Genomic DNA, 26,538 nt, shown 5'->3' with positions numbered 1-26,538 from the left:
TGCCTCCCTTTGTGCCCCTGACGTACGAAAACAAACAAGCCAACGAAATCCCCAGGACAACAGGGGAAAAAATCAACAGCAACAACAAGGATTCAATCATTTATTTAATCAGCCAGGAAGCATGGCGTCTTGGATCTCATTTGGGGGCCGAGGAGACTAGGGACTAGGGACCAGGAAGTCAGCTGACACAGTACAGGTCACACTGCTCCGTCTGTTGAGACCCTATATATAGACACCAAATCATATCTGCTTCCAAGAAATCATTCAACTACCAACCACACAGTCCCATTTCCCTCCTGAGCCACAGAACCTCCTATAGAATCAACAACTTCTCAAAAGGATACTTAGTCATGTGGTCTGTAGGTGCACATACTGATATGTTGTGTGTTCTGTTTCCACTGGCAGGCTTCGAACTCTACCAACATTTTCAGACAAAGATACAACAGAGAGTAGCTCAGACAAATCGCTTGTTTATTTAATTGAGGGGAGGGTGGTGTGAGGGAAGAATTGGTCTCTAGCTTCTCGGACCACAGAAGGCCAGACTGTAAACTCTGGTCTCTGTTTGACTTTCCATCATCCTTTATTAGAGTGTAACTCTTGGAGGACATCTGTGTCTTTATATGATTACACCTCTCCAGAATGTCAAACAGCAACTTATCATAGAGGAGTAGACATCATGCTTTGGAACGGTTGCATCCCCTCTGTTCCTCTTTGCTTTCAATGCAGAGTCGGACAAGGTTAGAAATGTATTTTCATGCGTTTTGGTGTCTCTGGTATATAACTGAAGATCTTTGACTCCTCCTCTGTGGCAGCGCTACCTGTGATGGTTTCTAGATGATTCACACCAGTAAGCATTTCAAATCAATCAACGAGGAAGGCTTCATGCTGCTATTGTCCATTTTAGCTGCTGAGCAGTGTGGTCCATGGCTTAGCTCTTCTGTCTGTGGGTGCAGAGGACCTACAGCTGTCTGTAAGTAAGGGCTGGATGACGGGAGGGAAACCAGTCTTGGAAGGAAGGGGAGAAGTGGTTTGAGCCATCCCCAGGCTCGTGGTGAGGATATTTATCCAGGGAAGCACACTGGGAGGGGGAAGAGAGTGGCAGTTAGTTTGTAAGTTAGCTGCTGACTAGCGAACCTACTAATGCTACTGCAACAATGGTGTGACACAGGTTAAAAGCAACGAGACCATCCTCCAAAACACATTTTTGGACACTATTACAAACTGTAACCATTTTGTTTATCGAGTATGGAGTTTTCAGGCTGTAGACGTTTCTCCTTTACCACATGGTTCAAAGACTTTTAACAGCTGACAGGATAAATCACTGTGTAAATATTCCTGTACAGGGAATGGCCAAAGACGAAGTTGTCCTTTGAAACACGTTCCAGGATTCAACTTCAAACAGCACAGATGTCCGCTAGAGTGGTAATCACAAAATCACACAGAGACTTGGATCGACTCACCAGTTGCCTAGCCGTTGAACCGAGGACATGTTCTACATCCTGGACCCACATCTGTGAAAGAGAGAGAGGTAGAGATAGAGAGGGGGAAAAAATGAGATCAGACAGACAAGGGGATGATAAGCAGTTGACACGCAAGGACATGAATCATTCAAAGAGAGCGAGACGTTGTTGCAAAGCAGAATGTCTTTATGCCACATTTTCTCAAGCTAAACCTAGTTTTGCAAAGGGAGCAGTTTTCCGCCTCGCATTGCCATAAAACATTTAGCAGCTTGCTGGATTTCTCCCCAGGAACTGTGTGTACCCTTGGTTTTCCCGTGACCCAGAAGTCTCAAGTCTTGATGGATTGACATTTCTAAGTTGCCTCATCACACAGTCACATACACACACTCCATCCAATCCATCTTTGTACATTCAAAAACGACATAGAAGTGCATTCAGTACGGGGGCTGATCAACAGCATCAGTAAAGGTGGCATGAGAGTAAAACCCTTCCAAGCTATAGTCATAACCCTTAGAGAGTTCACCTTTGTGGATCCCCCCAGGTCGTAGCAGACACACACGACAATTTAGTGTTGGTAGTTTGCCTGAGATGACAAAACACAGAGAGAGTGTGCAGGTGCGAGATGGATGAAGAGAGTTTCAGGTGTGATCTTTCTTACTCTGTGGCTCGGTCTCTTCTCTATGCTCCACTCCCTCACATCTCTCCAGTGCCCTGGCAGGCGAGCACTATCCTCTGCTCCAGGCATGCTGACGAAGCTTCCTCTCTCTCCCTTCTGACTCCCAGACAGTCCCACTCCACTGGTGTTCGGAGTTGTCCCAAACAGAGCTGGGTGTTTCTGGCCAGACCACCCCCTCTTATCGGTCTCAGGTGACTGACACGGTTTCTGTATTGGCAACTTGAGTGGAGACATTGATACTCTGCCCTGTGTGCTCGAGTCGAGTTCCTCAGGTTAGGGCAAGGCTCTTTCCTTGCCATTCAGTACATCCTGCCCCTCGTCACGATCCTGTGAGGCTAAACCATCTCTGACTTAGTCAACTTCAAATATCTGAAAAGCTACTTCAACCTCAATTAGCTGTGCAATTGGACCGGCCATATAACAGAGAGGGCTTTGATGAATGGGAAAGATTATCTATGCATTTCTCTCTGCATTATATAAACGATCTGACAAAGGAAAGACCCATTATTGATGTGAAGACAGATTGAATGATTTACTGTCCTGGCACTGCTGCTGAATCATAATTATTACAAACTGTAGCCATTAGTGGGGTTATATGGATGAATAATATTGAGAAATCAGAAAAGACTAGAATAGAATAATTGGTCTCTCACCTGTTCCTTTTCTTTCCATACAGCCTGGTCACCACTGGTTGCTGCTGCCTGGGGATCTGAAAAGAGGAATTTCTACCAGAAAGTTTAAACCAGTAGACTGTCTTGTATAGGTAGACTCTGTACTATAAAACACATGTTAGCCATGAGAGTTTAGCTTGCCTAGCTAGCCTGATGCACTGCCACCTGGGACTAAAATGCTTTTGGCTCGACTCCTGGACACTTGTTTAAAGTATCCACTACTATAGTCATACCAAGTCTCTGTGTAGTAATCCAGGGCCTGTATTTAAAAAGTGTTTCAGAGTAGGGTCTCTCCTGCCCGTATAATCATATGCATTATGATTTAAAAGGCAAAACGGATCCTTTAGCATCACTCCCACTCAGACACTTTGTGAATGCGGGCCCCGGAGCCTACGGCACCTCACTAGCACTAAGCCTAAACTCTGATTGGGTGGTTATGGATGCTTACCATCCAGGAAGCTTCGCTGGTATTACCATGGAAACACAAAGACTAGCCAGCCAGATGCATTTGGGGAAGATCAGTTCCAGATTCCAATTTGACTAATTTACTGGATTGAAACCAGAGGGAGCAGGTCTTATACTTTTCCCTGAACCCGTTCCCATAACAAGCCTATGTCTCTCTCATGCTCTTTCTCCACATGGTGGAGCAACTAGTGATATGTAGATATGGTTAAACGTGTCAGTTTATCTGTAGAGCTTGACCTCTTATTTACAGTACCAGTCAAAAGTTTGGACACACCCACTCAATAGTGAAGACATCAATTATATTTATATTTGAGTTTCTTCAAAGTAGCCACCCTTTGTCTTGATGACAGCTTTGCACACTCTTGGCATTCTCTCAACCAGCTTCATGAGGTAGTCACCTGGAATGCATTTCATTTAACAGGTATGCCTTGTTAAAAGTTCATTTGTGGAATTTCTTTCCATCTTAGTGCGTTTGAGCCAATCCGTTGTGTTGTGACAAAGTAGGGGTGGTATACAGAAGATAGCTCTATTTGGTAAAAAAACAAGTCCATATTATGGTAAGAACAGCTCAAATGAGCAAAGAGAAATGACCGTCCATCATTACTTTAAGACATGAAGGTCAGTCAATGCAGAAAAATGGAAGAACTTAAAGTTTTTTCAAGTGCAGTCGCAAAAACCATCAAGCACTATGATGAAACTGGCTCTCATGAGGATCGCCACAGGAAAGGAAGACCCAGAGTTACCTCTGCTGCAGAGGATAAGTTCAGTAGAGTTACCAACCTCAGAAATTGCAGCCCAAATAACAGACACACCTCAACATAAACTGTTTTAATTGGAGACTGTGTGAATCAGGTTTTCATGGTTGAATTGCTGCAAATAAACCACTACTAAAGGACACCAATAATAAGAGGAGACTTGCTTGGGCCAAGAAATACGTCCAAATTTGAGATCTTTGTCAGACGCAGAGTAGCTGAACTGATGATCTCCGCATGTGTAGTTCCCACCGTGAAGCATGGAGGAGGAGGTGTGATGTTGTGGAGGTGCGTTGCTGGTGACACGTTCTGTGATTTATTTTCAAATTCAAGGCACACTTAACCAGCATGGCTACCACAGCATTCTGCAGCGACATGCCATCCCATCTGGTTTGGGCTTAGTGGGAACATCATTTGTTTTTCAATAGGACAATGACCCAACACACCTCCAGGCTGTGTAAGGGCTATTTGACCAAGAAGGAGAGTGATGGTGTGCTGCATTAGATGACCTGGTCTCCACAATCACCTGACCTCAACCCAATTGAGATGGTTTTGGATGAGTTGGACTGCAGAGTGAAGGAAAAGTAGCTCAGCGTATGTGGGAACTCCTCCAAGACTGTTGGAAAAGCATTCCATGTGATGCTGGTTGAGAGAATGCCAAGAGTGTGCAAACTGTCATAATGGCAAAGGGTGGCTACTTTGAAAAATCTAAAATCATAAATCTATTTTGATTTGTTGATTTTTCTTTTTAGTTACGACATGATTCAATATGTGTTATTTCATAGTTTGGATCTCTTCACTATTATTATACAATGTAGAAAATAGTATAAAGAAAGAAAAGCACTGGAATGAGTAGGTGTGTCCAAACTTTTGACTGGTGCTGTACAGTATGTCTACTATGCTGCATGGTCTTTGATGTAGGCAAGCTTTCCCACAGCACCAGTTGAACTACAACTTTACTACAGACACAACAAACTGTATTCTTTACTCACAAATTGCAAGTGAACTCCATTAGAGGCCCATGAGGATGACAGGAGTGTGTTTTTGAAGGCTATTTCGGTCTGCAGTACATCCAAATTTACTGTAGTAATTTACCTGCAACTGATGCCTGAAAGCGCAGTGAGCCTCACTTCTCCATGGGCTGCAGTTCTCTCTGCACGTATGCCATCTCTTTCTCCCCCAGCTCGTCCAGATGGCTGAAAGGATGGATGGAAGGAGGAGAGAAGAGGAAAGCAGGGGTGGAGAGGTGGATGGACAGCAGGTGAAAGATCGTATTAGCACTGGAGAGGAGAGTGTGACAGATAAACTCCCACAGCTGAATAACTCTGGGATTTCTAAGTGTAAGTATGGTGACTGCTCGCCTTTTTGGCATGGGCTGTCACCAATCCCTTAGTGAGTCAGTGACTTCCTGCCAGAAAGAGAGAGACAGATTACTCTGAGGACATGATTTTTGGTTGCTTTGTTGGTTTTTGAGGGGGATTCTCCTTTTAGCTGGTCAAGCACAAAGCCTGCACAGTCAGTTTGGTTCAATGCAAAGCAATGCGTCACTGTTTCCAGGTTGGTAGGTAGCAGTATTCCACAATCTGCATAGAACATGTTTGGCGCTTGTAATGTAGTCAGTGTTCAAGATACAGAGGAGAGAATTACTACCCGAGGATATCTGTCAAGCAGTCTGTTTGTGCTTGTAATGCCTGTGTACATTTACATTTACATTTAAGTCATTTTAGCAGACGCTCTTATCCAGAGCGACTTACAAGTTAATTTTTACCTTTTTTTTTTTTTTTTTTTTTTTTTTTATTTAACCAGGCAAGTCAGTTAAGAACACATTCTTATTCTTCAATGACGGCCTGGGAACAGTGGGTTAACTGCCTGTTCAGGGGCAGAACGACAGATTTGTACCTTGTCGGCTCGGGGGTTTGAACTCACAACCTTCCGGTTACTAGTCCAGTGTATGTGTGTGTGTTTTACATGATTTAAAACAAGCCTCAAGAGATTGTACGGCAGGCCAGAGGTTCATAGAGAGAGTGTTAATCAGCTCCAGGGGTAAACAGAAGATATGTGTTGCTGGGTCTCAGTCCCACGGGAGATGATTGAATATACTCAAACCACTCCTGCCACCCCAAGCCCTGTGGCATCTCCATGTGCTGAGCTGATAGGGAATGCTGATGAGCGAATGCTCTTACATAGTAAACTGGGTGGCAGGTCGGAAGGTTGCCTAGCGGTTAGAGTGTTGGGCCTGTAACACATCTGTTGATGTGCCCTTGAGCGAGACACTTAACCCTCATTTGCTCCAGGGGTGTCATACTACTACAGCTGACCCTATAAAACAACACATTTCACAAAAAATGTATTTAATTAAATTACATTTCTTTTGAATCCCAGCCCCCGTCCCCACAGGAGGTCCTTTGCCTTTTGGTAGACCGTCATTTAAAAACAAAATCCAGTGTATCTGGTAGGGTAGCCTAGTGGTTAGAGCATCGGACTCGTAACTGGAAGGTTCCAAGTTCAAGCCCCCGAGCTGACAAGATACAAATCTGTCGTTCTGCCCCTGAACAGGCAGTTAACCCACTGTTCCTTCTTATTGAAAATAAGAATTTGTTCTTAACTGACTTGCCTAGTTAAATAAAGTTACAAAAAAATGTTATATTGCTGAAGAGGTACTGTTACTTAAAGTGTGTTATTTCTTTGGACTGGCTGTGTGAGAGTGATACTGTGGGTGTCTGTAATGTTGTCTGTGTAAGTATGTGCTTGTGGGAATGACTGTCAGGGGAATGTCCTCAGTGGCCTCTCTCTCCAGCAACAAGGCTCTCCAAGGACAGTAGTGTGTCACTCTTTATTTGTATTGTCTAGATAGTCCATCTGTAGATGCTCTACAGATGATCATACTACCAACAAACTATCTGTTGATAAGCAACTGCTTGCTAAGGTTACAGTTACGGTAAGGGTTAGGGCTAGGGTCAGGGTAAAGGTTAAGTTTAGGGTTAGAATATATATATATATTTTTTTTATTGAACCTTTATTTAACTCGGCGAGTCAGTTAAGAACAAATTCTTATTTACAATGACGGCCTACACGACGGCCAAACCCGGACAACGCTGGGCCAATTGTGCTACTCCCAATCACGGCCGGATGTGATACAGCCTGAATAAGGGTTAAGGTTAGGGGTAGGTCTAGGGCTAGGGTTAGTAGATAGTTATTTCAAATGTTACTGATAGTCTGCAAATAGTCTGTAGATCATCTACAGATGGCCTATTCAAATAAAGTGTTACCCAATAGTGTATCAGGCCAATCTAAGACTGACTGTCAGAGCTGATAGTGAAACACTACAGTAGCACTGTCTCACCCAGTCAAATTGATCACACAATAGAATGCTCACATTGGTTGTAAATCTCATGGCGAAAGAACAGGCTGTCCCATCTCCTCCCTGGCAAACTGGCTTTAACTCTAATAACGCCATAATGTCTACCCTCAACCTTTCAACTCAAACTTTTCAACCCGATCACAGCCTGTTCTCTTGTTGCGCAGAGTTAGACAAATGTGAGCAGAGAAAGATTATCTCAAAGATTATCTTGACAAGCATTTTAAGGATGGATTTTAATGGCTTGACAGTAATCCATGAGTCATAATGATACAAAACAACACGTGAGGCGATAGAGGCTTGGGTCGTTTTTGTTGTTGTAAACAATCTTATAGCCCAACTTGAGTTCAGAGTTGACTGGGAGGCTGGCACACCGGGTACAGGCTGGTATTTGGCATCAGCTTGACATCCAAACCACCACACCCAAGCCTCTATAGACAATCCATCCATCATCGTGGTGTTTTTACATTCCTCAAAACAAAATAACCTCACATACTGAACTTTACTTCCTCTCTCACCTTTGCATGAAGAGATTGTCTGTTATTTAGGTATCATGCTGTAGTACCGTAATTGATTTCCTCCCCATGATCTTGAGTTTTATGGCCATATTTACTAGAAACCTCTGGTTTCTCCCAGAATGGTTGTTCCAAGAGCTGTCCTTCAACATAACATTCAGCAGGGAACTAACTGAGCACACTTCACACTAACGATGCCAGCTTCGCAGCACAAAATCACCTTGAATCAATTCAACCCTCGACCCCTGGTGTTTTTCACACCACTTAATTGCCTCTTTTCCCAGACTCTGACAGTCACAGTAAGATGACATTCAAGGACAGGGAGGGCCTTAAGGCTGGGGGGAACTAGAACAAATACATCTGGTGTACTCCGTACTGGCATTATACTCATCACACATAATAGAGATAGAGAGTGGAGACGACAAATGATTGGAAGATGACAAATGATTCTAACAAATGATTCAAACTGAATCTTTCTCATTGCACATCCCACGCAAGAATAAATCCATCAAACAAGACTAGAGCCCTCAGACATCAAACTTAGAGCCCCCAACCAGAGAATGATAGGGATTGGAGCTCTCCGTCTAGACCAGTTAACTTTCTCTATGCCAGACACGGGCAAGCAGGGAATGTAAAAGGGATGCATCGTTTATCGGTGGTTAGGCTTGGATGTACTCACGGTTTGACTCGGTTGTTGAATCGTCTGCGCAGAATGACTGACAGTGTCGAGATGATCAGGATCGTGGTGCACATGATCAACCTGACCCACGCACCCAGCAAGCAGGCCAGGTCAGCATGAACAGCTCATGGGGGCTCCCTGTCCCACAATCCGGAGGGGCCAAGTTAGCGTAGCCTGTTAGCCTGTTCCAGTCCGCTGCCCGTATGTCTTTCCTAGACCCCTGCTAAAACCTGGCTGGATTAGCAGATGGGGATTAGACCAGATGAGATCACTGATACTGCACTAGCGTAAGCCACTATGTGATGTGTATGCACTTTCTCATTAATCTCTAATTAGACACGTATACCAGTTACATATGGAACTTCTGCTTCAGGTTCTAGACTAGAAAAAGTCTCAAGATGAATCATCTTCCTGTTAATCAACCAGCATTATCACTGGCTATCAATGCTACTACCATGATGTGCCCCACAGAAGCCTATATTGACAACTTCCCTTATGGATTACTTTTCATAGGCCCCTGAATGCCAGACCCTTGGCAACCTAATGAACTATTACAGGGAAAGGCACAAAGAAGGAATGGGTGCTTTTTTTTTCTTCATGATCCCAGATGTCAATGAATGCCATCTTCCCCTGTCTTGTTAGAGTGAGGAGATTGTGAATGTGACCCTGGCATCTCGACATGGCCATTCTCATGGAATTCTATCAGCAAAGGAGACGTGAAACTCCTCGCGCCTGTCATGAATGTTCTGAAGCATGGGTATCGGATGGTTTTTGGATCCACAGGAGCAGCGCCAGGAATGTGAATTGTACAAGTTATGTGCGCATCTCATCTCTGGCTTGGAGAAGTGTTCCTAATTGTGGATTCCTCAGGTTTCTCCTCCACAGCCCTGTCATGATGGAGAGCCTCTTGGATCCATAAATCACCCAGAGATATGTATCTAAGAACCACTGCCATGTGTCTGTGGATTTTCCCTCCACCCTTGTACTTGATTGATGAATTAAGGTCACTAATTAGTAAGGAACTCCCCTCATCTCGTTGTCTAGGTCTTAAACCCAAAACCCGCCGCCTTCTGTGGAATGAGTTTCACACTCCTGTTCTATGACATGGTCAAATATATTGTAACGGGTGTTGGAAGGAGAGGACCAAGATGCAGTGTGGTAAGTGTCCATGTTAGATTTATTCGATAAGCTGACCATTGGTAAACAAAAGAACAACCAAAACAGTCCTGTCTGGTAGAGACAGAAAACAACTACCCACAACTCAAGTGGGTAAAACAGGCTGCCTAAGTATGGTTCTCAATCAGAGACAACGATTGCCAGCTGCCTCTGATTGGGAACCATACCAGGCCAAACACATAGAAATGGAAAACATAGAACACAAAACATAGACTGCCCACCCCAACTCACGCCCTGACCAAACTAAAACAGAGACATAAAAAAGGAACTAAGGTCAGGACGTGACATATATCATAACCTGGTACTTTTAACCCTTATTTTACCAAGTTGCAGCAACAACCTGGTCATGAGTTACGGTGGAGAAGAGAGTGTTTCTATGAATCAATTGGAGGCTGTGGATGATTAGGTAGTCATGGTAGTAAGAACAATGCTTATAAAGTCCTCTCCTCTCATGACTAGAGAGGACCTGTATGCTGCTAGGAGTTCAAGTAAGTACCAACAGGGCCTCTGGATGAGTTATGTGTTGACATTACCTGTTGTACCATGAGGAGGTTACATAGCCACATAGGTGATGCATTATTGAGCTGCTGCCAAATGCTGTTCTCTTGTCCCTGACACTGCTGAGTCAGATAGGTGGGCAGGTGTGTGTGTGTGTGTGTGTGTGTGTGTGTGTGTGTGTGTGTGTGTGTGTGTGTGTGTGTGTGTGTGTGTGTGTGTGTGTGTTCCCTTTTCATTCACCGGTACTTCTCACCTTACTGTACAGCTTGGAATGTTGATGTAGGTGCACATGTGTTTGTGTCTTTGTTATCACCATGGGAACCTGGCCAAATGAGTCCCTGACTGTCACCAGCGCCGGCTAGAATGTCAAGCTGGGTGACAAGAGACTGGTCGCCATGGTGAAACGTCACCATCCTGTCAACACAGCACACAGGGGAGCACACACACTTCTAAATAACACTGGAGTTATTCCTCTGCAGATACAGTAGGAGGTGGGAGATGTAGAATATACTACAGGGCTTAATCATTCAATTAAAACCAACATCTGGAAGTTTCCATGATATTGAGAATTCTTCCCGCCAACACTGTAAGACTCCGAGCAGTCATTGCATAAATGTGCAATAAAACAAAGTTATAACCACATCTGATGATACAGTACATGATGATATATCGGCAAGAGACCCGGAATACATTACCATGTGGAATTTAAAAAAGGATGCCTTCTTTTTGAAGCTCCCTCTGATGCCCTTTTGATAAAGAGCATTGCTCTGAGCATCAACCAGCGAACAGGCACGTCCGTTAATCATTGATAAATGACATTTACATCTCATTATTGAATTAGCAGAGTGAAACAGAGGGACTCGCAAACCCAGTACCTCTGGGCACCTGTAGTCTTCTGCACCATAGGAGACAAGGGGAGGGAAGAGAAATAGCCTAGCCTGGTCCCAGATCTGTTTTTGCTCTTGCGAATTAAATTGCTCATTGTCAATGGGTGACAAGGAGTTGACATGATAGCACAAACAGATCTGGGACCAGGCTACTTCTCTTAGACTGGCGCTCTAAGAGAAGAGAATAGAGAACTGAGTAGAATTGACAAACTCATAGGAAATGCTGCACAATCTAGGAAGATGGCGCCGAAGAACATGGTTGACGTTTTACATTCTCCCAACCAAATGGGCTATTTTGTTCATTTTTATTGTGTATATAATGTTACTGCTACCGTCTCTTATGACCGAAAACAACTTCTGGATATCAGAACAGCGATTACTCACCGCGGACTGGAATAAACTTTTTGCTTGAAAGAGTCAGATGAGAAGGATATCCTGCTTTCACTGGAACAGGCCCAGATCCACGCCTTTTGCGTGAAGAAAAGACGCCGGAAAAGGGGCCGCAGATCGGGGATCCTTCTGAGAATCCAGAGGCGAGCGAGTAAACTGCCACTGACATTGTTCTTTTTGCTAACGTGCAATCATTGGAAAATAAAATAGATGACCTACAATTAAGATTATTTTTTACCAACGAGACATCAAAAACTGTAACATCTTATGTTTCACCGAGACTTGGCTGAACAACGATATGAACGATATAGAGCTAGTGGGATTTTCCATGCATTGTCAGAACAGAGACGCTACCTCTGGTAAGACGAGGGGTGGGTGGTGTGACTATTTGTCAATAACAGCTGGTGCGCGATGTCTAATATTAAAGAAGTCTCAAGGTATTGCTCGCCTGAGGTAGAGTACCTTATGATAAGCTGTAGACCACACATTCTACCAAGAGAGTTCTCATCTATATTATTCGTAGCCATCTATTTACCACCACAGAACGAAGCTGGCACTAAGACCGCTCTCAACCAACTCTATAAGGCCATAAGCAAAGAAGAAAATGCTCACCCAGAGCGGCACTCCTAGTGGCCAGAGACTTTAATGCAGGCAAACTAAAATTAGTTTACCAAATTTTTACCAGCATGTCACATGTGCAACCAGAGAAAAATAAATCCTAGACCACCTTTACTCCACACACAGAGATGCATGCAAAGCTCTCCCCCGCCCTCCATTTGGCAAATCTAACCATAGTTCTATCCTCCTGATTTCTGCTTACAAGCAAAAACTAAAACAGGAAGATCCAGTGACTTGGAAGTGGTCAGATGGCGCGGCTGCTACACTACAGAACTGTTTTGCTAGCACAGACTGGAATATTTTCCGGGATTCATCCAATGGCATTGAGGAGTACACCACCTCAGTCATCGGCTTCATCAATAAGTGCATCGACGACGTCGTCCCCACAGTGACTGTACGTACATATCCCAACCAGAAGCCATTGATTACAGGCAACATCCGCATCGAGCTAAAGGCTAGAGCTGCCGCTTTCAAGGAGCGGGAGACCACTCCGGATGCTTATAAGAAATCCCGCTATGCCTTCAAACAAGCAAAGTGTCAATACAGGATTAAGATTGAATCCTACTACACCGGCTCTAACACTCGTTGGATGGGCGTGAAACCTATTACGGAGTACACAACCTAAATGCGAGCTGCCCAGCGACGCGAGCCTACCAGACAAGCTAAATGCCCTTTATGCTCGCTTCGAGGCAAGAAACACTGAAGCATGCACGAGAGCACCAGCTGTTTTGGATGACTGTGTGATAGCGCTCTCGGTAGCCAATGTGAACATAACCTTTAAACAGGTCAACATTCACAAATCCGCTGGGCCAGATGGATTACCAGGATGTGTACTCAAAGCATGTCCGGACCAACTGTCAAGTGTCTTCCCTGACATTTCCAACCTCTCCCTAACCGAGTCTATAATACCTACATGTTTCAAGCAGACCACCATAGTCCCTGTGCCCAAGGAAGTGAAGGTAACCTGCCTAAATGATTACCGCCCCGTGGCACTCACGTCAGTAGCCATGAAGTGCTTTGAAAGGCTGGTCATGGCTCACATCAAGAGCCTCCTCCGGACACCCTAGACCCACTCCAATTCGCATACCGCCTCAACAGATCCATAGATGACGCAATCTCAATCACACTCCACACTGCCCTTTCTCACCTGGACAAAAGGAACACCTGTGTGAGAATGCTGTTCATTGACTATAGCTCAGTGTTCAACACCATAGTGCCCAAGAAGCTCATCACTAAGCTAAGGACTCTGGGACTAAACACCTTCTTCTGCAACTGGATCCTGGACTTCTTCATGGGCCACCCCCAGGTGGTAAGAGTATGCAACAACATGTCTGCCACGCTGATCCTTAACACTGGGGGCCCTCAGGCGTGTGTACTCTCCTGTATTCCATGTTCACCCACGACTGCTGACGACACAACAGTGGTAGGCCTGATCACCGACCACGATGAGATGGCCTAAAGGGTGGAGGTCAGAGAACTGGCAGTGTGGTGCCAGGACAACAACCTCTCCCTCAATGTGAGCAAGACAAAGGAATTGATCAAGGACTACGGGGCATGGGTCCCCAGATCGTCAAAAGGTTCTACAGCTGCAACATCAAGAGCATCCTGACCGGTTGCATCACCGCCTGGCATGGCAACTGCTCGTCATCTGACCGTAAGGTGCTACAGAGGGTAGTGCGTATGGCCCAGTACATCACTTCCTGCCATCCAGGACCTATACAATAGGCTGTGTCAGAGGAATGTCCATAAAATTGTCAGAGACTCAAGTCACCCATGTTATAGACCGTTTTCTCTGCTACCAAGCTGTACCGGAGCGCCAAGTCTAGGACCAAAAGGCTCCTCAACAGCTTCTACCCCCAAGCCATAAGACTGCTGAACAATTCATAAAATTACCACCGGACTATTTACATTGACCCCCCTCCCTTTTGTACTTTTGTTCTGCTACTCTCTGTTAATTATCTATGCATAGTCACTTCACCTCCATCTACATGTACTAATTACCTCTACTAGCCTGTACCCCCACACACTGACTCAGTACCGGTGCCCCCTATATATAACCTCATTGTTGTTATTCTTATTGAGTTACTTTTATTTATTACTTTTTATTTTAGTCTACTTGGTAAATATTTTCTTAACTCTTCTTGAACTGCACTGTTGGGTTAAGAGATTGTAAGTAAGCCTTTCACGGTAAAGTCTACACTTGTTGTATTCGGTGAATGTGACAAATAATGTTTGATTTGAAAGTCAACATATACAGTTGAAGTCGGAAGTTTACATACATTTAAATTGCTGTCATTAAAACTAGTTTTTCAACCACTCCACAGATTTCTTGATAAAAAAACTATAGTTTTGGCAAGTCTGTTAGGACATCTACTTTGTGCATGACACAAGTAATTTTTCCAACAATTGTTCACAGACAGATTATTTAACTTATAACTCACTGTATCACAATTTCAGTGTGTCAGAAGTATAAAAAAAATCATTGTAGACCTCCACAAGTCTGGTTCATCCTTGGGAGCAATTTCCAAACGCCTGGAGGTACCACGTTCATCTGTACAAACAATAGTACGCAAGTATAAACACCATGGGACCATGCAGCTGTCATATACTGCTCAGGAAGGAGACACGTTCTGCAACTGCACATGGGGACAAAGATCGTAATTTTTGGAGAAATGTCCTCTGGTCTGATGAAACAAAAATAGAACTGTTTGGCAGTAATGACCATTGTTATGTCTGGAGGAAAAAGCGGGAGGCTTGCAAGCCGAAGAACACCACCCCAACTGTGAAGCACGGGGGTGGCAGCAACATGCTGTGGGGGTGCTTTGCTGCAGGAGGGACTGGTGCACTTCACAAAATAGATGGCATCATGAGGGAGGAAAATTATGTGGATATATTGAAGCAACATCTCAAGACATCAGTCAGGAAGTTAAAGCTTGGTCGCAAATGTCCAAATGGAAAATGACCCCAAGCATACTTCCAAAGTTGTGGCAAAATGGCTTAAGGACAACAAAGTCAAGGAATTGGAGTGGCCATCACAAAACCTTAACCTCACTCCTATAGAAAATGTGTGGGCAGAACTGAGAAAGCATGTGCGAGCAAGGAGGCCTACAAACCTGACTCGGTTACACCAGCTGTCAGGAGTAATGGGCCAAAATTCACCCAACTTATTTTGGGAAGCTTGTGGAAGGCTACCTGAAATTTAAAGGCAATGCTACCAAATACTAATTGAGTGTATAGTAACTTCTGACCCACTGGGAATATGATGAAAGAAATAAAAGCTGAAATAAATCATTCTCTCTACTATTATTCTGACATTTCACATTCTTAAAATAAAGTGCTGATCCTAACTGACCTAAGACAGGGACTTTTTACTTTGATTAAGTGAGTTTAAATGTATTTGGCGAAGGTGTATGTAAACTTCCGACTTCAACTGTATACTCTTGGTAGATATATTCCAGACACATTCAAATACATAAAACCTACAGTATATGGTCACACATTAAAAGACAGGTCACCCCCCTGAAACAAGTGTAGGTAATTATCACTTTATTGATAGTCTTTGATAATTCATTTCCACAGGTCTGTAAAGGTACACGTCTGTAGTAGGCTGTGCAAACATGCTAAAACAGCACAAAACCACTCCATCTCCCCCAGTCAACAAATGTATATAATCTCAGTCATACACAGTATTCCAAATACATATACAGATAATCATTTTGTTTTCTATATTTAGAAAAATATAAAGTCCAAGCTTTAAAACTGACTGACAAAAAAAGAAAATCACAACAAGAAGTCCCAGATGTGGTATATGATGTCTACATATGCTTAAGTGTGTGTGTGTGTGTGTGTGTTTGTGTGTGTGTGTTCACGAGAGAGTGTCAGGGAGGAAAACTCTGCAGATGGAGGGTACGAGCTTATAGCTGAAGGGAGAAAAAAGATTATGTAGCCATTTTGTGAATTATGGGTGACAAGGGTTTAATAAACAACCTGTCGGGGTGACTCAGGCCTAACACAAATACTCCTCCATCCCGAGCTACTCGGAGGAACAGAGGAGCCTGACCTCTAATGGGGTTGTACTCAAGATCTGACGTCAAATGTTTTGCTAACAGTGTGAGACTGGTGCGTGTATTGTACTGTAGGTGTAATGGGAGAGAGCATTTATTATATACAACAACTTCTACAGTAATCCACCTCATTTCCTCTCATCTACAGCCACTTGTCTCTTGCTGAATGAGTTTGTCATGTTGTGTTAGCTCGACTTCCTGTGTCAGTTAATTATCAGCCATGTAAGCCTACTGTATATCCTTCATCTCATAACATTACTGCTGGCCTCCAAAGGAACAACAAAGGAGAAGGCAGTAGAATATGAGTAGAATTATATTATTAGCCAAGTAGCCATGGCAGCAAAGCAGATAGAGGGATGATTTCTCTCAGAATTTGGCCAGGGGAAAGAAAGGATGAGAGTGTAGGGGAGATATTTGATGAATGACCAGAAGAGGAAGAGCGGAGCCCCATTACTTCCTCATTAATGGTAAATGACAAAGCCGAGAGGGACCAGAGCGCAGGAGTTACCATCAGAGACACAGAGGAGATTGGATCTAAAGTGACATTCAAAATCCATTTGTAGTGTATTCAGGGAAAAGTCGGGAGCAGGGCTCCAACTTGTGTCATCGTATTGTACATGCCAACCCAACATGGTTTAAACTGTACCAAAGTGTCTAGACCTCTTGGTAGGGTTGTAGAGTGCTTAGTATATTAGATTTGGTCGATATGAATATTTTTTCTTACCCCAGTGGTTCAGAGGTAAAAAATATACTGATGCTACTTCAAAGGGTCCGTTGTATTTCCAGAGACCTCCGGAGTCAGTTTCTTAATGAGGAAATGTAAACCAAGTAAATGCTCTGTAAATATTAGCATACAGGTGGTCAAAGTTGGCAGAGCAGTGTATGTGTGTGATTGTGTGTGTGTGCTCGTGCGTGAATGCATGTTTATAAAGAGGAGATGATACTCTAACAGTGGTCTGTCAGCCTGTGGCTCTATCCCATCACTTTGAAACTGTTTAAAATAGCCAATTGCCGTATGGACAGGGTGTTAGCAGATGGGTGTGTTTGTATAGTGCATGAGATGGGCACGGAAAGAGACAGGGTGTATTTGGGAATCCAAAGTGGCATACTTTCAGTGAGCAACAAAACTCCCTAAAATGGAGCCCTTAGTTCCCTTGAAAACATTGAAGATTTACAATACTACAATGAGTGTTGAATGAGGGCATAAGAGAATACACACACTCATTTACTGTACGGTATACAGACAACATCCCAGGAGCTATACAGACAACACCTCAGGGGCTATACAGTAAAGTACACACAATGAGTCAGTAGGGAGAGGGGAACGACTCCCCCAAAAGTTGAACACAACAAGATATTCTATGAACAGTCTCAGCCCTAAAAATCACCTTCCTCCATCCCTGTTCCTTTCATTTTGTCTTGGACAGGGGCATTACAGAGACCAAACTTCCCCTTCAGGATCCATACAGACCGTCACAGCCCTGCACTCCCCTGCTATCGCCCCTCACACTGCCGAGCTGGAGAGCTGCACCCATCCAACCTCTGTGTAGGCACCCGTCACATGCCAGTACACCGCCCCCATCAGTTTGGTCCACACCATTTGCACTTCTGCTGTGAAGAACTCTGGGAAGTCCTCCGAGAACACCTCCAGCATTACACCACACAGGATCTAAGAGATGGAGGAAGGGAGGAAGTGAGATAGACAATGAGGAGAAAAATAAGAGGAAGAGGATGGTAAGATGTAAGTCAAAATAAAAATTGGTAGATGAAGAACGAGAGAGGAGTTAAAATGGAGGAGAGCAATCTCATCTAAAAAAAACACCCTCAAAGCCTTTCCAGTTGGCCTCAACTTGAAACAGAGAGGAACGCAACTTCCGTCCTCTCCACTCGAAACCTTTCAGAGGGTCATTAGGGACTATTAACACAGACAAGCCACGCCCTCACCTTAAAGTACATAGGCTCCACCTTGTGTTTGACAGCATGCGCCTTGCCCACCAGAGCCAGAACAGAGGACACTTTCTCTGGGTCGTGGAGGTTCTCCACCACTGTGTTGATGGCGCTCATCACCCGGCGGGCGTGGTGCCTCAGCTGGACACTGCGCTCCATCTCCTCTGGGTCATCCATGTCCTGAAACTGGCTGAAGTACTGCTTGGCCGACGGGAAGTTCACAAAGAACCTGGAGGACAGAAGAGCAATAACATTCTTACTCTGTGACTTTCCTGGAACTTCTAGTGACAAGGTGTATCTATGGCTCTGGGTAGAGGTTAGTGTACTCATAATATCATAATACCCACAGAACGACTGTGCAATCAAACAATATCAGGGGGCAAAAGAGCCAGGGTTAGAGTTTGTACAGAGCCATGGTGGTACAAGCACAGTTTACGTGGATATCATCCACGCTGGTTTCAGTTGTTCCAGGACAATGATATTCTAGTGAGACAATAACACTCTTATTTCAATGTCCTCATCATCCACACAGAGCAAAGCAGAAGATATCAACATGCCTACAGGCAATCAAATGATGTCAGTGCACAAATGAAGGATGAATAATATGGCAGTTAATACCCTCGGCAAAAGTCACTGAAATGGCTGGAATCGGCACTAGTGGGGAATATGTACGCTTCATAACATTTGATCGAAGCGTTCAAGCGTGAAGATTTCTGAATCTGGTCATTGAATGGGACGCCCCGTGGCCACAAAGTCACGCGAGGTAATAAAACATTTCCAGAGACATTATCGCTCATTGTAATGTGTGACCGAGAGCTAATGAAAACTACCCAAAGTTTTCAAAGTGCACAATGTGCCTCAAGTTGTAATCAGCCTCGTTAACATAGCCTCATCTGCACCTAGGTGATTGGGTTTACTTATCACGTGTCACGACTTGGGCTTACGACTCAAGTCTCTTTGACGTCCTGGTGAGTGGAGTGTTTATGTCCTGCGAGTGGAGTGTTTACGCCCTGCGAGTGGAGTGTGCTTCTCATGGCTTCTCCCAACTACTTGGAGCCTTGGAGAATCTGCTCCAGGTGCCAACAACACGCAATGCGGGGTGATTGACAGGCGGGAGCAGCAAAGTGGTGCTGATGAGGCGAGGAGCATTAAGATATTTACGTTTCTTTGAGTGTAATTAGAGGCAGGTCCTGCTGGGGACCGAGACGGGTGGCAGTCGATGTTCCTCTCGGAGCAATTCACCCGAGGTGACTGTGCGTAGGAGGTTTCCTCTGCTTGAATGCTTTGGCATTGATTATGAGCCACATAACAATACCTGCCATACACAGTGATGAAAGATGGAAAAAAAATTAAAAACTCAATGTCCTGTGACTGCTTTGTCATCTACAAAAGTGACAGTAGATACCATCCTTGCATGTCACAAAGGGCTTTTGTCAAGTCCTTCCCTCCCTAGTCACAGATACTCTATATCCTGCAGAACTACACACTTTTCCTGAATGGATTACTTGACTTCGCGAGGATTACTTGACTTCGCACAGAGGGTACTATGACTGATGTGTCTATGGACTAATTTGAACTGCACGCTATTATTTAGGGCCATACAGTAAAGGCCATTTCCCCAGCCATCCTATGAGATGTAAGCTGAGAGAATGGGAATCGCCCAGCTCTGTTATGATTGAAGGTCTACAGTTTTTACGTCCCCACCGCTGAGACTGACCACGTCGGGGCACCTCAATTAGCGGCTGTGTATTTTTGCCGACAAGACTATAATGAAGTTTCCACAAGCTTACAAAGCGGTGCACTGCTCGTACAGGGAGATATGTGGGGGATATTTTTAGATTTTTGACTCACCCTTTCTGGTGAAAGCACAGCATGCTGTATATGTAAACAAATGAATAATTGAAACACACACACACACACACACACATACACTCTCATCTTGTTTCACCCCAGACCCAATTTGACTCGTGTAGTTGCTTTACACCAGTGCGGCTGACTGGGTACGAGGGTTTAGTTACTCAGCGTTGGTTAGGTTTGGCCCCTGGCAGCGGCGCTACACTACACTACACTGCATCCCCGCAGATCCTGTGACATGCTATGCTATGCTACGCTAAAGAGGCGCCTGCTTGCCCATCGCTGTCCCCAAGCCAAGCTCACCCAGCTGTCGCTGCTTCACTTTGTCTTTGAAACAACAAGGGACACTAGCATGTTGTTCCTTGCAGATAAACATGAAAGTCCCTTAGAGCTGTGTGAGGAAAGGACTTTTTCTCTTAGAAGTCAGAAATGAAGGACTTTTTTTTCGTATACCTTGCCAATCCTCTTCAGGGACCCCTTTATAGGTACAAGAGTACTGTGCAATATACTGTTAAATATACAAACGGTGTATATCCACTTTTATATCTGCATGTATATTTCTACAGCTCTATAATGCAAGACTGTTAAAACATTTGCCCTGAAAGCCTAACACAACCAGAACCAGAGAGTGAGAGTGGAGTGTCTGGAGTGTCAAAGATGCTCTCACACTGAATTCCCCCAACCTGTCGCTGCATTTCAATGAAGTCATCAAAGCAGCACCATTAGTGGTTTTTTAGTCACATTCTAATTAGTCTTGAAGGGTTCTTTTCGGGAAGGCAACACGCTTCGAGTACTGAGAAAAAGGACCTTGACAAACCTGTGCGAGCATTAGACACAGAGAGGTGGTTTCTCTTTATGGTCATTCAAAGCACCTCCGTGAAATCAAATCAACTCACATCTCCTCGGTCATCAAGATGGACCACTTTGGAGATGTATCCATCATACTAGTATCAGAAGCATCCAGTCACAGCCCAATACTATTGCTCGATGTTTGGCGATTTCATTGAGCTGCCATTTGTACAGTACTCGAAATGGCTGGAGGTGGTCTCCTCATTGGTGAAATTGCATTTGTGCGCATTGATGATGACATTAGCCCAGGCTATTGTCACTGTCTATTCTTTCCAACCATCCAAGCAGAAGGATAGAAATGCAAATAGCTACGCGTTCACATGGCGAACCATGGAAGTCTACCGAACCGTGGAAGTCAACCGAACCGTGGAAGTCAACCGAACCGTGGAAGTCAACCGAACCGTGGAAGTCAACCGAACCGTGGAAGGCTTTGACTGCAGTATCCATCCACTCTTCAACGTGTTTCCAGGATAGCTATTAGACCACTATCCATTCCACACAGATGACCTGCTTACTCGGGCCATCTGCATGTTAATGGGAGCAGGCCAATTAGTGGGAACAGAGGGATGTTAAGACCTACTCACCTACTCATTCAAGGGTTTTTCTTTATTTGTACTATTTTTCTACGTTGTAGAAAACTATGAAATAACACATATGGAATCATGTACTAACCAAAAAAGTCTTCAACAAATCAAAATGTATACATGATTTTAGATTCTTCAAGGTAGCCACCCTTTGCCTTGATGTCAACTTTGCACATGCTTGGCATTCTCTCAACCAGCTTCACCTGGAATGCTTTTCCAAAAGTCTTAAAGGAGTTCCCACATACTCTGCGGTCCAATTAATTCCAAACCATCTCAATTGGTTGAGGTTGGGTGATTGTGGAGACCAGGTCATCTGATGCAGCACTCCATCACACTCCTACTTGGTCAAATAGCCCTTACACAGCCTGGAGGTGTGTTGGGTCATTGTCCAGTTGAAAAACAAGTGATAGTCCCACTAAGCGTAAACCAGATGGGATGGCATATTGCTGCAGAATGCTGTGGTACCCATGTTGGTTAAGTGTGCCTTGAATTCTAAATAAATCACAGAAAGTGTCACCATGAAGGCCTGATTCACGCAGTCTCCTCTGAACAGTTGATGTTGAGATGTGTCTGTCACTTGAACTCTGTGAAGCATTTATTTGGGCTACATTTTCTGAGGCTGGTAACCCTAATGAACTTATCCTCTGCAGCAGAGGTAACTCTGTGTTTTTCTTTCCTGTAGTGGTCCTCATAAGAGCCAGTTTCATCATAGCGCTTGATGGTTTTTGTGATTGCACTTGAAGAAACTTTAAAAGTTCTTGACATGTTACACATTGACTGACCTTCATGTCTTAAAGTAATGATTGACTGTTGTTTCTCTTTGCTCATTTGAGCTGTTCTTGCCGTAATATGGACTTGGTCTTTTATCAAATAGGGCTATCTTCTGTATACCACCACTACATTGTCACAACACAGCTGATTGGCTCAAATGCATTAAGAAGGAAAGAAATTCCACAAATTAACTTTTAACAAGGCACACCTGTTAATTGAAATGCATTCCAGGTGACTACCTCATGAAGCTGGTTGAGAGAATGCCAAGAGTGTGCAAAGTTGTCATCAAGGCAAAGGGTGGCTACCTTGAAGTGGCTACCTTCAAATATAACATTTTTTTGTTTACTACATGATTCCATGTGTGTTATTTCCATGTGTTATTATTATTGATGTCTTCACTATTATTCTACAATGTAGAAAACAATACAAATAAAGAAAACCCCTTTAACGAGTAGGTGTGTCCACACTTTGACTGGTAGAGACTAGTCAAGGACCATATCACCTCCACCCTACCTGACTCCCTAGACCCACTCCAATTTGCTTACCGCTCAAATAGGTCCACAGACGATGCAATCTCAACCACACTGCACACTGCCCTAACCCATCTGGACAAGAGGAATACCTATGTGAGAATGCTGTTCATCGACTACAGCTCGGTATTCAACACCATAGTACCCTCCAAGCTCGTCATCAAGCTCGAGACCCTGGGTCTCGACCCCGCCCTGTGCAACTGGGTACTGGACTTCCTGACGGGCCGCCCCCAGGTGTTGAGGGTAGGTAACAACATCTCCTCCCCGCTGATCCTCAACACTGGGGCCCCACAAGGGTGCGTTCTGAGCCCTCTCCTGTACTCCCTGTTCACCCACGACTGCGTGGCCACGCACGCCTCCAACTCAATCATCAAGTTTGCGGACGACACAACAGTGGTAGGCTTGATTACCAACAACGACGAGACGGCCTACAGGGAGGAGGTGAGGGCCCTCGGAGTGTGGTGTCAGGAAAATAACCTCACACTCAACGTCAACAAAACTAAGGAGATGATTGTGGACTTCAGGAAACAGCAGAGGGAACACCCCCTATCCACATCGATGGAACAGTAGTGGAGAGAGTAGCAAGTTTTAAGTTCCTCGGCATACACATCACAGACAAACTGAATTGGTCCACTCACACAGACAGCATCGTGAAGAAGGCGCAGCAGCGCCTCTTCAACCTCAGGAGGCTGAAGAAATTCGGCTTGTCACCAAAAGCACTCACAAACTTCTACAGAGGCACAATCGAGAGCATCCTGGCGGGCTGTATCACCGCCTGGTACGGCAACTGCTCCGCCCTCAACCGTAAGGCTCTCCAGAGGGTAGTGAGGTCTGCACAACACATCATCGGGGGCAAACTACCTGCCCTCCAGGACACCTACACCACCCGATGTTACAGGAAGGCCATAAAGATCATCAAGGACATCTACCACCCGAGCCACTGCCTGTTCACCCCGCTATCATCCAGAAGGCGAGGTCAGTACAGGTGCATCAAAGCTGGGACCGAGAGACTGAAAAACAGCTTCTATCTCAAGGCCATCAGACTGTTAAACAGCCACCACTAACATTGAGTGGCTGCTGCCTAGACACTGACACTGACTCAACTCCAGCCACTTTAGTAATGGGAATTGATGGGAAATGTTGTAAATATATCACTAGCCACTTTAAACAATGCTACCTTATATAATGTTACTTACCCTACATTATTCATCTCATATGCATACCTATATACTGTACTCTATATCATCGACTGCATCCTTATGTAATACATGTATCACTAGCCACTTTAACTATGCCACTTTGTTTACATACTCATCTCACATGTATATACTGTACTCGATACCATCTACTGTATCTTGCCTATGCTGCTCTGTACCATCACTCATTCATATATCCTTATGTACATATTCTTTATCCCCTTACACTGTGTATAAGACAGTAGATTAGGAATTGTTAGTTAGATTACTTGTTGGTTATTACTGCATTGTCGGAACTAGAAGCACAAGCATTTCGCTACACTCGCATTAACATCTGCTAACCATGTGTGTGTGACAAATAAAATTTGATTTGATTTGATTTGGTACTGTAGGTGCAGATGAAAAGCGTTGCACTCAGGAGGATCATCAGACCCAGCAGAGCATTCGAGCCTGGGCATGTCAAGAGAGCCTGTGATCTTGATGTCAAGGGACAGAGAGAAATGAAAGATAGAAAGAAAGAGACATAGTGAATCGAGAATTGGAGGGAGACTGAGGAAAGCGAGAGAAAGAAAGTGAGGGAGAGAGAGAGAGAGGAACAGATATGGAGAATGAGAGAGAGACAGTGAAGTGCCAAAGCTTGTTGCTGTTAATCACAGATAAGAATGCCACACACATGCACGTATGTACTCACTCACACACACACACACACACACACACACACATACATACACATGGAGAGAGAGAGAGCGAGAGAGAGAGAGAGAGAGAGAAAGAGACAACTCTACACACTCTCTGCCCTCAGAGCTTTCCCTAAGGGACTATCTTGTCGCTTCCACCCAAAATCAGAGCACATCACTGCCTTAGCGACGCCACGCTGTCCGTTTTAACGAGCCCTCTCTGCATTCCATGTGGAACACTGAGACAACACGGAGACAACACTGGGACAACACTGGGACAACACTGAGACAACACTGAGACAAAAGTCAAACGTATCCCAGCTCAGTCAGACAGCGACTCTTTCTTCAGATGCAAAGCCTCAGCATTAAGACCAACACAGACATACAAACAAAGTGACAGACAACTTGTAATATTAGAATTCAATAAATAAAGAATAATAAGCAGTCATCCAGGTGCCACAGAAAGGTACCTGCTAAACTGGTGGTTAAAGTCTAGAGTGAAGATGTGAAATAAGTGTAAAGCATCAACTGAACAGCTGGAACAGGAACGTCTGCCTCAGACAGGAGGACATTTAAGCAGAAACGTGTGCTCTCCCTCAATTATAGTGTCTCACAAAAATAGTCCGTAGAATGAAGAGGGCTGCTGAGAAATGGCTTTTTAATGAGGACAGAAGTGAGTGAATGAGAGCAGAATTGTCTGTGTGTATGTGGTCTGTGCAGTGTGGACTCAATCTCCCTGCCTTTTCCAGAGCCTGCTGTGGGATTTCATAGAAATGTATGAGCCCCCTCCAATCTGCACAAATCTATGGAAACCACACATCCAGCCGTGCTCAGGTGCAGTAAACATCAGTGGAAATCTGTGTCTCTTTGTTGGTCAAGTCTAGTCCCAATTAACCCCAATCACCCTCCACTCACAACTTTTTTTTGCCCAAACTTTTCTATGACTGATAAGATGCTGTACATGAGAACGTACTTTTTAAAATTGTAGACCCCATCTCTGAGGACCCCCCCCCCCCCCTGCCATCCGGTCCCACCAGCTACACAAACCTTAAGAGGACTCCACGTGCCTTATGAGGACCACCAGCTGCAACACTATGAGGACTCTAAGCCCATGTACTTAATGAGGACCATCAGCCCTATGTGTGCCTGAGGAGGACCTTCAGCCCCACCACAATGGCGACCAACAGCCCCATCACTGTGGAGACCAACAGCCCCACCCTTTATGCGGACCCCCCCCACCTGACCCCATACCTTATGAGGACCGACACGCCCACGTCCTCGCAGTTCTCGTAGACGTGCACCCAGGTGTTCTGGATGATCTCCCGCTCGGCATCGGTCAGTGGCTCGGCCCGCTCCGGCCGCTCCCCGCGCTCCATCGTCTCTCCTCCTACGTCTCTTGGCGACTCCATCCGAGACGACCTCCGCCGCAGCAGCTCGGAGGCTCCCGGCAGCAGCGAGCGGGGGAGGTAGGGAGCAAGGGAGGGGGGGAGGGAGAGGGAGAGCTGTGAACCCACGGCGACGGAGACAGAGGGATGGAGGAGAGAGAGAGACGGAGCAGCCGTGAACGCTACCCACCCACCCCCCACCAAAACCACCACTCTCTCCCTTCGCTCTCCTCTCCTTCAAAACTTGTCCTCCACTGTTAATACCACTTGTTTTTTTATTCCCCTCACTCTTTCTCTCTTTCTCCGTTTCTTTGTATCTTTCCTTCTCTAGTAGGGGAGCTGTCTTCCCTCTGAACTTCTGTGTTTGTGAGGACCTGATGGAATGACGGAGGGAGTGGGAGAGAAGGGTGGAGAGAAAAGTGAGGGGGTGGGGAGAGATAGAGAGAGGGGGTAGAATAGAGAGCATCTAGGATCTCTGTATTGTCCTCCCGCCTCCCTCTCACACACTCTCCTCTCTCTCCCTCCTCCCCCCCTCT

At 44.8% G+C, this 26,538-nt stretch overlaps 1 protein-coding gene and 1 long non-coding RNA gene across 4 annotated transcripts; both read right to left on the bottom strand.

Moving 5' to 3' along the window:
- Positions 1-454: 454 nt before the first annotated feature.
- On the bottom strand, positions 455-8,561 carry LOC135539087 (uncharacterized). Of its 3 annotated transcripts, none has more exons than XR_010455551.1 (4): positions 2,790-8,561; positions 2,119-2,471; positions 1,461-1,511; positions 455-1,078 (listed from the first exon to the last, which is right to left on the bottom strand). It is a non-coding gene; the product is annotated as an uncharacterized LOC135539087 (long non-coding RNA). The 3 variants fall into 3 exon arrangements; XR_010455552.1 differs by having other exon boundaries at positions 2,119-2,861; positions 5,120-8,561; XR_010455550.1 differs by having other exon boundaries at positions 2,119-8,561.
- Positions 8,562-15,674: 7,113 nt separating this feature from the next.
- On the bottom strand, positions 15,675-26,394 carry LOC135539076 (cytoglobin-2-like). The gene is made up of 3 exons (XM_064964940.1): positions 25,869-26,394; positions 18,154-18,385; positions 15,675-17,878 (listed from the first exon to the last, which is right to left on the bottom strand). Exons 1-3 carry the CDS (start codon positions 26,024-26,026, stop codon positions 17,714-17,716), a joined length of 555 nt encoding a protein of 184 aa, XP_064821012.1. The 5' UTR covers positions 26,027-26,394; the 3' UTR covers positions 15,675-17,713.
- Between the last annotated feature and the right edge of the window lie 144 nt (positions 26,395-26,538).

The sequence above is a fragment of the Oncorhynchus masou genome, chromosome 5 (genome assembly GCF_036934945.1).
Source record: "Oncorhynchus masou masou isolate Uvic2021 chromosome 5, UVic_Omas_1.1, whole genome shotgun sequence".
In the NCBI taxonomy this organism is placed as follows: Eukaryota; Metazoa; Chordata; class Actinopteri; order Salmoniformes; family Salmonidae; genus Oncorhynchus; species Oncorhynchus masou.
This window is presented reverse-complemented; position numbering and strand designations above follow the sequence as displayed.

Coding starts and splice junctions, on each gene's coding strand:
- LOC135539076 (XM_064964940.1), bottom strand. CDS start 26,026: ATGGAGTCGCCAAGAGACGTAGGAGGAGAGACGATGGAGCGCGGGGAG. Junction 18,386..25,868: donor GGCGTGTCGGTCCTCATAAG/GTATGGGGTCAG, acceptor TCTGTCCTCCAG/GTTCTTTGTGAACTTCCCGT. Junction 17,879..18,153: donor TGGAGCCTATGTACTTTAAG/GTGAGGGCGTGG, acceptor TCCATCTCTTAG/ATCCTGTGTGGTGTAATGCT.